The 14,511-nt window shown below is 42.3% G+C and overlaps 1 protein-coding gene across 1 annotated transcript in view; it reads right to left on the minus strand.

Moving 5' to 3' along the window:
• Positions 1-314: 314 nt before the first annotated feature.
• txnl1 (thioredoxin-like 1) overlaps positions 315-14,511 on the minus strand; it is a 36,490-nt gene continuing 22,293 nt past the window's right edge. Inside the window, exons 4-8 of the mRNA XM_055663656.1 lie at positions 13,828-13,950; positions 12,506-12,575; positions 9,520-9,692; positions 2,221-2,325; positions 315-784 (exon numbers count right to left, since the gene is read on the minus strand). Coding sequence (XP_055519631.1) covers positions 755-784; positions 2,221-2,325; positions 9,520-9,692; positions 12,506-12,575; positions 13,828-13,950 — 501 coding nt within the window. The 3' untranslated portion in view covers positions 315-754. The remainder of the gene's footprint in view (positions 785-2,220; positions 2,326-9,519; positions 9,693-12,505; positions 12,576-13,827; positions 13,951-14,511) is intronic.

The following is a 14,511-nucleotide window of genomic DNA, read 5'->3' on the forward strand; positions in this document are numbered from 1 at the left end:
TTGTAAGTGTCCACATTAGTTGAGCAGAGATGACAAAAGGGTTTGCCTCTGAATTACAAATAGACCAATTTAAATTTAAATTAAACAACGCAAGTGACAAATGTGTTCTAACATCGTTCTGAAGAAATTGCAAGGCAAAGAGACACTAAGTAGTTCCAATCGATGAGAGAAAAGAACAGAAGATCAATGCTCGGCCAATAAAATTTAAACTGGACCAAGTGTGTGTGTATATGTATATATATATATATATATATATAAGAGATTATAAGCCGTTGTTGATTAAAAAAAAAAAAAAAAAATCACAGTTGTCAATATTAGGTAAACATTATTTTAATTATCCAACACTATTTGCAATAGAGTTGACAGACAACAAACGTAATCATTTTAGTAGTTGTTAAATTTAGGGGAACAGCTCCCTGCTCACCATTGGAATCCATGTGAAGATCTGAATAGTTTCACCGCATTTAGGTTGGCTAGTTACAGCAAGGCTAAGTGCACAACTCTAACTTCCAGGTGCATTCCAAGGAGACATCCAGGATGATTTTCTCATTGGCCAGAAAATAATTAAATCAGTTCATTACATTCAAGAATAATCCACAAAATATTTGAACTCAACAATGATTTGCTTGCATGTCTGGAACCAAGAGAACCAAGTCAAGAGTCATGGTATTGATGATATTACAAGGATCCTGAAAATACAATGTTGGCCAAGTGCGGTCCTATCAATGCATACCCAGTTTTTTTCTTCATTCAGTTAGTGACTTTCTCCTTTCTTTCCAGCAATCTAGAAAATAATTAAAAAAAATGTTAAAGATGTAACCCAGCAATGTCACTAACAGTTTAGTCAATTCTGAATGCTCCAGACAGAAAATGATTTCACAAAAAAAAGTGGGAAAAAAAGAGAATTCCAATCAATTATATATAGCTCAAACTTAATGATTACTACTAATACAAATGTTACAACAAATTCCACAAAATATTAATGACTTTCATATTTTTCTGCTCTAACTTATTAACCAGCAATTAGGCGGGAGATTCAAGACAGTGGCGGTCAGCAATTGGTCACCTTCTATGTTTCTTCATTCTCACATTAGCCATACATCGGGATATAAATCTCCATCCACTAGGTCTTATTTGTAGGTTACACAAAAAAGCTGGAGAAACTCAGCGGGTGCAGCAGCATCTATGGAGCGAAGGAAATAGGCAACGTTTCGGGCCGAAACCCTTCTTCAGACCAAATTCTTATTTGTAGATTTTCTGGGTTATGGAGCATGGAAATAGATCCTTCGACCCAACTCAGCCATCCCTACCAAGATGCCCATCTATGCAAATAGTATCTGCTTGCTTTTAGCCCACATCCCTCTAAATGTTTTCAAGTTCATGTTCTCGTTTATTGTTACTTACCCAACTAAGGTACAATGAAATGTAAGTTACCATACAGCCATACTAAGTGAAAAGAACAATACATACATAAAATAAAATTTAACATAAACATCCACCACAGTGAAATTAACATTCCTCACTGTGATGGAAGGTAATAAAATTCAGTCATCTTCCTCTTTGTTCACGCATGTCGGGGCCTTGAACCCTCCACACTTGCCGTTGCCGACGGTCCGATGTTCGTCCTCTCGGTAAGATGATCGAAACTCCGGCATCGGGATGGATTGGAACACACCGCAGCATGGAGCTCCCGAGTCGGATACTTCTTACCGGAGACCTTGGGCTTCACAGTGTTAAAGTCAACAGGCCCCGCGGTCAGAGCTCTTCTTCTTGGATCACCGGCTCCACGTTGGTAAGTCCGCGCCGCACCCGCGGCTTGAAGCTCCAGGCCGGTCTCCAGGAAAGGCCACACCACACCAAGTTGTTAGGGGAGGGGCAGAGATGCGACACTGAGAAAATCACATCTGCATCGAGGTAAGTGATTGGAAAAAGTGACTGCTCAAGATCCCAGTTTTCTGTGTTTCAATGATTTGTGCAACTGTAGTATAACATCCCAACTCCTATACTCATGCCTCAGCTGATGAAGGAGACTGTTCTCTTCCCTGTACTCATCAGCTTCCACGTCCTTCTCTATGGTAAATACAGACAAATGCAACATCAAATTTCTCTTTTAAGCTTGTTTAAACCAGCTGAAGGCAAGAAACTGAAATATAGAGTTTGCGACATTGATCAGCTGTAATGTAAGACATCAAAATTAAAGTATTTACTTGTGCAACTTACCCGCCTAAAGTCCAACATATTTGTTGTTTGTACAGGTGTTCCGATAAATGCAAGATAGTTAATCCTTGTGGTGTCCTCATCACCTTGGTTGGATTTGATAAAAAGCTGCAAACCAAAGTAAACAACAGTAACAAAAGTATACAGACAGGTTATCTTCTGCAATGCCTTGTCACATACTTTTGACTTTGTAAAATAACAATTCCCTAAAGCAGTTCATAATTGATCGGAGCAGAATGAGACCATTGGCCCATCAAATCTACTCAGTCATTCAATCATGGCTGATCTATCTCTCCCTCCTAATCCTATTCTCCTGTCTTCTCCCCATAACTGCTGACATTAAGTTTCTAAACCATTTTGCAAAAGCAACTGATGTTGAAAGTGAATCCCAATGGAAAAATAGCACATCCACAGCTTGTTTATCCACATGAAAAGCACCTATTTAAAACAAAGAGTGGTCGGAGGAAAATAAGTCATCATGTGAATTTAAAGGGGCTGTCCTACTTGGGTGACCTTTAAAGGGGCTGTCCTACTTGGGCGACCTAATTGGCGAGTTTAGAAGAGTTTAAAAAATTACATGTTGAGGACCTCCTTCGACTTACTTCTGGAAAATTGGACACCGAATAGTGGAGAGTGAAGACGACCTCCTTCGACCCTCCTTCGACTATGATGAAGACTATATACGACTTCCTTTGACTACCCTCGATTACCTACGACTAACATGCCGACCGACTATGACTAAACCTACAAGTAATAAAAGTATCGATTTTTTCCATGGCAACCTTTTTTTACTCGCGGGCATTTTGTAACATATTAAAAGAAACGCCGCGACCTAGCTGAGGCCTCGAGTACGCGGAGACCACTCTTAAGCATGAAGGAGAGTTACGAAGACCTCCTACGATCTCGTGTCAACCGTGCTGCGAGTACGAGTCGAGGGCAAACTCGCAAGAACTCGGGGATTAGGCCGCCCAAGTGGGACAGGGCCCGAAGGCTGCATTACTTTAAAATCTACCCAAAATAAATGTTCTTGACCTTGCTAGAATAAATGATGCTGTGTGATTAGTGTAGACCAGGGGCCTCTAAACGTTTCAGCATGACACATTTCCAAATATTTATCTTAAATATTAATCTTGATTTCCCTTGAAACAGACATAAATAAATATAATAAAAAAGCATAGACATCCCCTAAATAATAAAACGACTAAAATATAGATAATATAAATGAAGCACTACACTCTGCATTCAACTTCGTGAACAGGGTTGGTGCACGTCACATGTTCCTTGACCATCAGCATTTCCCTGTCTGTCGCATATTTAAAAACGCACATGTGGACACCCATGAATACTGAATCACTCATAGACACAGACCCGCACACCGACACACTCACACAAGCGAGAGAGAGAAGGGCAGGATTCCCCTGGCCGCGCCGGCTCATGTCCAGGTCAGTGTGGTGCCTCGGCGCGAGAGCTGTTCACGGGTCATCCTCACGGGGGTGGGAGACCACAGCACACCGACCCTGCCGCCAACTAAAAGATTAAGCATGCAGGTACAGCAAGCAGTGGAAAAACGCTAATGGCATGTTGGCTTTCATTGCGAGAGGATTTGAGTTTAAGAGCAAGGAGGTTCTACTGCAGTTGTACAGGGCCCTAGTGAGACTATACCTGGAGTATTGTGTGCAGTTTTGTTCTCCTAATTTGAGGAAGGACGTTATTGCTATTGAGGGAGTGCAGCATAGGTTAACCAGGTTAATTCCCGGGATTGCAGAACTGACATATGAGGAAAGAATTGGTCGACTGGCCTTGTATTCACTGGAATTTAGAAGGATGAGAGGGATTCTTATAAAAACATAACATTCTTAAGGGATTGGACAGACTCGATGCAGGAAAATTTTTTCCCATGTTGGGGGAGTCCAGAACAAGCGGTCACAGTTTTAAGAATAAGGGGTAGGCCATTTAGGACGGAGATGAGGGAAAACCTTTTCACCCAGAGAGTTGTGAATCTGTGGAATTCTCTGCCACAGAAGGCAGTGTCGGCCAATTCACTGGATGTTTTCAAGAGAGTTAGATTTAGCTCTTAGGGCCAAAGGAATCAAGGGATATGGGAGAAAAAGCAGGAACAGAGCACTTTCAGATGATCAGCCATGATCATATAGAGCGGCGGTGCTGGTTCGATGGGCCAAATGGCCTACTCCTGCACCTATTTTTCAATGTTTCTATGTTCAGAGTATTAAAACACTACATTGCCAGAACTGGTCAATTAAACCATTAAACCATTTGTTTCATATACATAATAGCCCATTCTTAACATAACGTTAATAACTTCCTGGATTTGCAATAAGGTTGCCATTGAGCATTAAGTACAGCAATTTGCAGAAGTAACCGATGAAAATACGACTGCCACTGAAACTCTGTACATGAATGCAAAGAATTTAAAAGAAGAGTTTCTTTCCTACTGAGAGTGACTTATTGTTGGGAGGTTTTACGTCAATTTCTATTTCTTAAAAAACTTTTCCTTTTTGTGTTTCTCTCAAGCTGGAGGACCTTCCAATTAACCCCTACCTATTGCATATATTGGACTTTGTCTCTAAAAACTGCTGCGCTGCAATGTGGAAAATTATATTCAGCACTGTATCTTTCCCTTTGTTCTATCTATTGTATTTAAGTTTGGCTTGTTTTATTTATGTATAGTATTATCAGATTTGAGTGAATAGCGTGCACACCAAAGCGTTTCACTATCTCAGTACGTCATAATAATAAATCTAAACCAATCCAACTTTATTTGTCACAATCTGATTTGAATCTAATTCTTCCTTCTAATTCCTTCAATGTTATTTAGTTAAAGACAGTGTTTACCCAGATATTGTCCATCGTCCTAATCACTAGTTTTCATCTCCACTGGGTAGGAAGAAACTGCAGATGCTAGTTTGAACCAAAGATAGATACACAATGTTAGAGTAACTCATGCTGGGCAGGCAGCATACTGCTTGTCCCACTGAGTTTCATCTCTGCTTCCTGTTAAACTGGAGTACTATACAATGTAAAAAGGCCCATTCTGCCATGGTCTGGCCTACATTTTGTGAAGTTCTCCATGTTATGCTTTATAGCATCATTTCAACTCTGAAGCATACATCAATCACTGTTCTTAAGAAAATTGTTGTTCAGATATATGAAGTTCACAGGTTATAGGAGTAGAATTAGGCCATTCTGCCCATCGAGTCGACTCCACCATTCAATCATGGCTGATCTCTGCCCCCCAATCCCCTTTTCCTGTCTTCTCCTCATATCCTTGACACCTGTTCTAATCAAGAATTTGTCTATCTCTGCCTTTTTGAAAATATCCACTGACTTGGCCTCCACAGCCCACTGCAGCAATGAGTTCCACAGATTAACTACCCTAACTAAAGAAGTTCCTCCTCGCCTCTTTTCCAAAAGAGCGCCCTTTAATTCTGAGGTTATGACACTGGTCTTAGACTCTCCCACCAGTGGAAGCATCATATAACCATATAACAATTACAGCACAGAAACAGGCCATCTCGGCCCTACAAGTCCGTGCAGAACAACTTTTTTCCCTTAGTCCCACCTGCCTGCACTCATACCATAACCCTCCATTCCCTTCTCATCCATATGCCTATCCAATTTATTTTTAAATGATACCAACGAACCTGCCTCCACCACTGGAAGCTCATTCCACACCGCTACCACTCTCCGAGTAAAGAAGTTCCCCCTCATGTTACCCATAAACTTCTGTCCCTTAATTCTGAAGTCATGTCCTATTGTTTGAATCTTCCCTATTCTCAAAGGGAAAAGCTTGTCCACATCAACTCTGTCTATCCCTCTCATCATTTTAAAGACCTCTATCCTTTCCACATCCACTCTATCTATGCCTTTAATGATTCTGTAAGTTTCAATGAGGTCACCCCGCAAATTTCTAAACTCCATTGAGTAGAGGTCCAGTGATGTCAAATGCTCATCATATGCTAACCCATTCATTCTCTGAACCATTCTTGCAAACCTACACTGGTCCCTCTCCGGAGCCAGCATTTCCTTCCTCCAATACGGGGCCTAAATTTGCTCACAGTACTCCAAATGCAGCCTCACCAGCACCTTGTAGAGCCTCAGCATTACATCTCTGTTTTTGTATTCCAGTCCTCTTGAAATAAATGCTAGCATTGAATTTGCCTTCGCTATTACCGATTCGACTTGCAAATGACCTTTTTGGGCACCAGCAATGACCCAAGTCCTTTTGCACCTCCGATTTCTGGATTATTTCTCCATTTAGAAAATAATCTATGCCTTTATTATTACCGAAATGCATGACTCACACTTTCCTGTACCGAATTTCACTTGCAACTTCTCTGCCCACTCTCCTAACCTGTCCAAGTCCTTCTGCAGTCTTCACTTCCTCCACACTACCTGCTCCACCACCTATCTTAGCATCACCTGCAAACTTGGCCACAGCCTTCAATCCCCTTATCCAAATCATTATACAACGTGAAGAGAAGCAGCCCCAGCAAGGACCCTTGCAGAACTCCACTAGTCACTGGCAGCCAACCTGAAAAAGTGCCTTCTATTGCAACTAATTTGCCTTCTACCATCCAGCCAACCCGCTTATTCATGCTAGTATCTTCCCATCAATACCATGGACTCTGATCTTCCCTAGCAACGTGCGGCACCTTATCAAAGGCCTTCTGAAAATCTAGGTAAACATCATCTACAGCCTCCCCTCTGTCATTTCCTCAAATAACTCTAGGAGATTTTCTCAGGCAAGATTTTCCCTTCACAAAACGATGCTGACTTCGGCCTATTTTATCGTGAACTAAGTACTGCGTAACATCCTTGATAATTGACTCCAAAATCTTACCACTCACCGAAGTCAGGCTAACCAGAGTATAGTTTACGCTCTTCTGCTTTGCTCCCTTCTTATACAGCAGGGTGATATTCATAATTTTCCAACCTTCAGCAACCACTGCTAACTCTAGTGATTCTTGAAATATCACAACTAATACCTCCACAATCTCTGAGGCCACCTCCTTCAGAACCCTGGGGTTCAGTCCATCCAGTCCAGGCAACTTATTCACCCTCATACCTTTCAGCTTTCCTCGCACTTTCTCCTTAGTAATCACCATTTCACTAAAGGGCCCGTCCCACTTACGTGTCCTTGGTACGCAAATTACACGACCTCGTGGTCGTGTTGAGCCGAGATGGTCCCGCGCAGGTCGGGCGCGATTACATGTTTACGCACAGCCATCTGGAGCACGTGACGTCATTTGAAGATGGACACAAAGCTGGAGTAATTCAGCAGGACCGACAGCATCTCCGGAGAGAAGCAACGGGTGACGTTTCGTGTCGAGACTCTTCTTCAATCTGAAAAGAAGGGTCTTGACCCGAAACGTCACCCATTGCTTCTCTCCAGAGATGCTGCTGGTCCTGCTGAGTTACTCCTGCATTTTGTGTCTATCTTCAATCGTCTTGGCCCCGCTCTGGGAGTAGAAGCGGGGGCGGATCCGGACCGCAACGGCCGTGAGCCCCAGGCTGTTGCAGGTGAGACGTTGCGTCGCGCCAGGGTCTTGGGCCTGTCCCACTTTGGCCGTCAGTTCCGCGACAGGCTGTTGGCGCGCGAAGATTTTGTTCACTATAAAAAATTCAGAGCCCGCGCGATGTTGCGCACAACTCCATACCCCTCCGTGCTTCTAAGTGGGACCGGCCCCGCGCGACCATTCGATGCCCGTGCTCAACGCGACCACAAGGTCGTGTAATTTGCGTGTCAAGGACACGCAAGTTAGACAGGCCCTTAACTTCCACCCCCTGACTCTCTAGGATTGCAGGCATACTGCTGGTATCTGATGCAAAAAAAGTTATTCAATTCATCTGCCATTTTCTAGATTTCCTGTTATCACTTCTCCTGCATCATTCTCCATCGGCCAAACATCCATTCCTGCCTCTTTTTTACTCTTTATATATCCGCAGAAACTCTTGCTATCTTCTTTTATATTATTGGTTAACTTACATTCGTTCTTCAACTTTCCTCTCCGTATTGTCCTTTTAGTTACCTTTTGTTGTTCTTTAAAAACATTCCAATCCTTTGGCTTCCCACTAATCTTTGCAATGTTATATACCTTCTATTTTGCTTGTATGTTGGCCTTGACCTCCCTTGTCAGCTATGGTTATCTTATTCTCCCCCTGGAATCTTTCTTCCTCTTTACAATGAAATGACCCTACACCTTCCAAATTATCTGCAGAAATTCCTGCTGTTGCTACTCTACTGTCATTCCCACTTAAGCCCCTTTCCAGTCAATCTTTGCCAGCTCCACCCTCGTGCCTTGGTAGCCCCCTTTGCTCAGCTGTAATACCAACGCATCTGATTTCACCCTTTCCCTGTCAAATTATAGGTTAAATCTTATCATATTATGGTCACTACCTCCTAGTGGTTCCTTTACCTCAAGTTCTCTTATTAAATATGGTTCATTGCACAACACTAAATCTAGAATTGCCTTGTCCCTGGTAAGCTCCACTACAAGGTGCTCTAAGAAACTGTCTGGTAGGCACTCTACAAATTCTCTCTCTTGGGGCCCAGAGCCAGCCTGATTCTCCCAGTCTACCTGCATGTTGAAATTTCCCATGTCCACCGTAACATTGCCTTTCTTACATGCCAATTTTATTTCCTGTAGCAACTTGTACCCTATATCCTGGAGGTCTGTAAATAACTCCCTTTAGAGTTTTTTCACCCTTGCAGTTTTTCAGCTCTACCCACAGGGACTCTACATCTTCTGATCCAATGTCACCCTTTGCTAGGGACTGAATTTCATTCCTTACCAGCAGTGCTACCCACCCCCTCCCCATGCCCACTGTCTGTCCTAGCGACAGGATGTGTAGCCTTGAATATCTAGCTCCCAGTTCAGATTCTCTTGTAACGTCTCCGTAATGCCTACAACATCATACCTACCAAATTTCCAACTACAAGCTCATCTACTTTGTTCCTTATGCTATGTGCATTCAAATATGCCTTCAATTCGGTGTTGATCATCCCTCCCGTCACGACCATCCCAATTTTAGCCGACCTTACTCTTACTCTTTTCTCACTTCTGGAGACTTCCATGACCTATCCTGCACTCTCGTCCCAGTTAACATCATGTTGTTGACCCCCCCTCCCCCCCCCCACTATTTAGTTTAAATCACCCATGTAGCACTAGTAAACCTGCCTACTAGAATGTTGGTTCCCCCCCTCCAGTTAAGGTATTTAGATTATATGACCACGTATTCAATGGACTGTCGGAATCGGAAATGTTTGATGTTAGAACTCACCGTTACACTATTAATATTCTGAAATTTGACATAGCGCAGTGGGATGACTCCGTCTTCTTTAACATCCTCAGGTGTTAACTCCACTGTTTGGGTTGGTTCACTTCTTTCAGCATCATCGAAATCAAATGAACGTGGCAAATTGGTAAATATTTTCACAAACTTGGGTCCACGGCCTGTGAATGCAAAAATGCTAAATGTTTATATTGGCTATACTCATTTAAAACTAGGTACAAGCTGTCAATGGGAATAATGAAAAACCTCTCAACCAATATCACTTTCACCTTTGGAAGCACACAAATGGCAGCACCATGGGGTATTAAGCTACACAAGTGTAAAAATAAGTAATAATTATTGGATTAACCAACAAACTGCTGTTGAATAGCTCCCAAAATATCTTAGTGACTAAGAAAACATTCAGTTGTTTAGCCTTGAGAAAATTTGTTCAATATAATTCATCCTCAATGCTTTGATCATTGGGCCAAATTAACTGAATTCAGAAGCAGAGAATCTTTTCCTCTATTCTTCTGTTACCCGACTGTAATAAAGGTTAGCCTTGATGTAATCAATCAATCAATCAATCAATCAATCAATGTTTTATTCGCCACTTACACATAAAGTGCAAGTGAAATGAATTTGCCAGCAGCAGTACAATGAAAAACACAACAAAAACGCAACAATTTTTTTTTTAACACAAACATCCACCACAGCATTCATCACTGTGGTGGAAGGCACAAAATTTGGCCAGTCCTCCTCCATTTTCCCCCATAGTCGGGACCTCAACGCTCCGCAGCTGCCGCTGCAGGCGTCCAAATGAGTAGACAAGGTAAAAGTCCAGGTAACTCCGGAATCAGTGCCTCTCCACTGGACACCACGGCTTCAGCTTGGTGTAGGCCGCAGGCCGGCAGCTGAAGATTTAAAGTTCCCGCCGCGCCGCAGCCAGAAGCACCACAGAACCGGCGGTCAAAGATCCCCTCCAGGGATCCCTGGCGAGGGACCCCGCTCCTGTTGGAAGTCCACGCCGCGCCCGCGGTAGAAGTAGGCTGCGGGCCGGCCGTCAGAGCTCTTCTCCTCCCGGGTCCCCAACGAGGGATCCGTTGGTAATGGTAATGGTAATGGCAAGAGCCTGGTGCAGTTAATTCATCACAAACTGAAACTAACACATTATTTTGGTGCAATCACCTAAAAGTGGCAAGGCAGGAAATTAATAGTTTCTCCTTGATATTAGGTTGCGGATAAGGACGATATATGGTCGTAACATTGGAGAGATTCCAATGGAAGGAAAGTCAATAATAATAAGCGAGTCCGGTACTCCGACTGCACATGCCCAGGTCATGGGTCACTCGCGATAAACATTCTCGGCAGCTCAACTGCTGCGTGTATACAGACCTGTTCTTCATCCGTTGTCAGGATCGAACCGGGGTCTCCGGCTCTGAAGTGCTGTTGAATTGCTACTGGACCATCCCTGTCCCCTCCCGAGTGCCCCACCCCTGTCCAGGGGCGGCCGGAGATGTCTGAGGTGACCCTGGACTGATGGGACACTGGCCCGGAGCAGCGGCAGCCCAGGCTTACAGCCAACACGGAGAAGAAATGCAGCAGTACAGTTACCGAGAATGTTTATCACAAATGACCTTTGACAAAACCCATGATTCCTTGTGTTTTCCGGAATACCGAACTCGCTTATTGCTCAAGCTAACTTGTTACAATAGTTCCCATATAAATCTATACTGGTGAATAACTCTCCCACTTGTTAATACCCAATTCTCAAAAAAGATCTGGATAAATTCACAACATCATTAGTTTGTAATAAGAATGTGGCTTAATTGGACTCTAAAACATAGTTCAAAAGTCTCAGAGGTACTTTTACAATGGCATCACCATGCTTCTTTTATCTTTTGAAGACTGTTGCCATCTCCAATGCCAGTATGGAATTTATACCAATGACCTTTGGATATGAGCTTTGATTATGAATAAAATTGTTCCTATTGTTGGAAAGCAGGTTGGAACTGTGCTTTTTGTTTTCAGCTCTAAACGTATATTCAATTCCATTTAGTTTTCAGATGCATCAATGTAGTTTTAATGCTGATTTAATCAAACTTCAAACCCCTACACAAAAAACAATGTGTTAGTATTGACAGCACACACTGACTATGGAACTTACAAAGGAGCACATTCAATGTCCTTCATAGCCACATTTAGAGAATCCAGAGGTCTGGGTACTCTAGATCCTCTTTCTACCCAAACAGAATGAAAAATCCCTGTTCTTTTTAGACAAGAAGCGGGTTAACATTTGTGAACAGGCCTTAACTGCTTCATCATTCCCATGGCAGGATAAAAAATATGTTAATTCAGACAAGGAAATACATACTTGTCAGGACATACATACTTGTCTGCTTTTCAGCTATTATTCATATTGTCAAATAATTCCTAACACTGCTGATATGCTGAAATTGCTCAGTGTGGTTCACAGCTTTTCAGCCCCGAAATTGCAATGTTGCATGTACCCATTGGCTTCAATGACAATGAAACCTGGCACCTCAAATGATGTAAATTGATATTAATTATTATTATTACAGTATTAAGCACCGTAAAGAATCTCCTGCGACTAAAATAGACAGACAATAGAAAATAGTAGGCCATTCAGCCCTTTGAGCCAGCACCGCCATTCACTGTGATCATGGCTGATCATCCACATTCAGTAGCCCGTTCCTGCCTTCTCCCCATATCCCCCGACTCCGCTATCTTTAAGAGCTCTATCTAACTCTCTCTTGAAAGCATCCAGAGAATTGATGTAAAGCTGGTGTAAAGCATAGTAGAGGAAAACAAAAAGGACAGAGTGCTGAGGGTCAGGAGGCAACATTGTTGAAGGAGGCTTGAGAATGGGAAGTTTAGCCTTATATATGCTCCTTATATAGATGCTCACAGCAATGACAAATCAATTAGAACGAAGGCAGAGCTTATATATACAAAAAGGTATATTTGGACTCACCGTTTTCAGGAGCCTGAAGCCTCATCGAGTAAAGCTTGACCGGTTGGTTAAATGCTATTGTCACAAGAAGCTATTTGAAAAAGAAACATTGTTTAATTGACAGAAATTGCAAAATAGAAACACATTCAGCCCAATATATCTACCATATTTCAGCCTCTTTATGCATTACTTCATCCCACATTTTCATAATTCCCGCCACCCCCCAAATCTCTCGTCACCTTAAATGTATCTGCTGTTCCTCAACTATTCTACATGGCAGATTTTGTTATCTTATAACTTGTCTTATAACTGTGAAATCTCTATCCTGGTTAATAGTCTTGCATATTCTGCTTTCCTTCATATTAAGTCCTGCGGTGTCGTGTAAAGCGAATCCTTAACATTCACAAATTTTCACTTTCAGGATTGCTCCTCGAGATCACAGACAGACAGACAAACAAGTCGAGACTTTTAATAGTATTTAGATTAGCAGAATCTTTTTAGCTGATATCATTTTTTTGAAAGCAACTCAACTCTCCATAGGAGTATGGTCATTGGTGTTTGGGTTTTAGTGGGACTAGGTCCATATTTAATTTGTCAACCCTGTCAATATGTTCTTTTAAAAATTACTATTACCTGGTCCAATTCATATCTATTCAGACTCAGGTGCCTTAAGGGCCTGTCCCACTTGGCCGTCATTTGCGCGTAATCAACGTGACATCATTTACGCGTCATGATGCACAACGCGTGCGTCGTGACACGGACGTGATGCGCACATGGTGAGCATTACGTGCGCATGGTGCATGATGACATAGGCAGTGACGCGCGGCCGTGCGTGGCGTCGCAGGATTTCGTGATGTACAAAATCTTTGCGCGCCATCTGCGTAACGAGTAAATGACTGCCAAGTGGGACAGGCCTTGCCAGGATTTTTCTCCATCCCATATAAAATTGTAAATAGTCAGTTGGTCAGTTTCAACATCACATGCTTCCCATACAAGCAAGCATAAAGCAGACCAACCTTGCCACACAATGCACAAATTGGTGCTCTTGCTTTCTGGTTACGATAATTTCTGTAATGTATCCTAGGTGAAAGTCAAGAGCTTCCTGTACAGACGGATATGCTAGTTTTGATCTACCACTAAATTTACGATGACCAATGTTTGCAAAATGCTTGATTTGAACTCAGACTAACAAGATTTAGTGCAATATTTTTTTTGAAAAGCACCATTTTTTCAGTTTTCAAAAGAATGCAAAACTAAATCTGGAGTATGCAAAATGAAAAATTAAACAATATGGAATATTTAATATTGAGTGTTTATTATGAGTTATTAATTAAAACCCTCACTTGTTCATCACAATCAGATTCCAAATACGTTGTGTCTTTTAGTAGACAGTTATCAAATCCATATTCATCACTTTCATTAAGACATTCACACCCAGTCTTATTTATAAATGGCATCAGATCCATCTGAAACATAAAATATTGAGAACATACGTTAATTTGACAAACACCCATAGATTATCTTGTGAGGTATTGTATACTGCAAGATCAAATATACACAAGCAAAGTGAGGTTAGTACATCCCAGGGAACACAGGTGGGAAAACTGAAGTATGACAAGATATGATGGTGACATTTTACAAATAAGCAGTGTACACATAGAAGTAGACAAAAATGTTGTCTGGTGCAGCATCTATGGAGCGAAGGAAATAGGCAATGTTTCGGGCTGAAAACCTTCTTCAGACTGATGTGAGGGTGTGGGGGGGGGGGGGGGGGGGGAAGAAGAAAGGAAGAGGAGAAGCCAGTGGGCTGAGGGAGAGCTGAGAAGGGGAGGAGAAAGTAAGGACCACCTGAAATTAGAGAAGTCAATATTCATACCGCTGGGGTGCAAACTGCCCAAGTGAAATACGAGATGCTGCTCCTCCAATTTACGGTGGTCCTCACTCTGACCATGGAGGAGGCCGAGAACAGAAAGGTCGGATTCGGAGGGGGGAGTTGAAGTGCTGGGCAGTTTGTACCCCAGCAGTAT

This window comes from Leucoraja erinacea, chromosome 1 (assembly GCF_028641065.1).
Source record: "Leucoraja erinacea ecotype New England chromosome 1, Leri_hhj_1, whole genome shotgun sequence".
NCBI lineage: Eukaryota > Metazoa > Chordata > Chondrichthyes > Rajiformes > Rajidae > Leucoraja > Leucoraja erinaceus.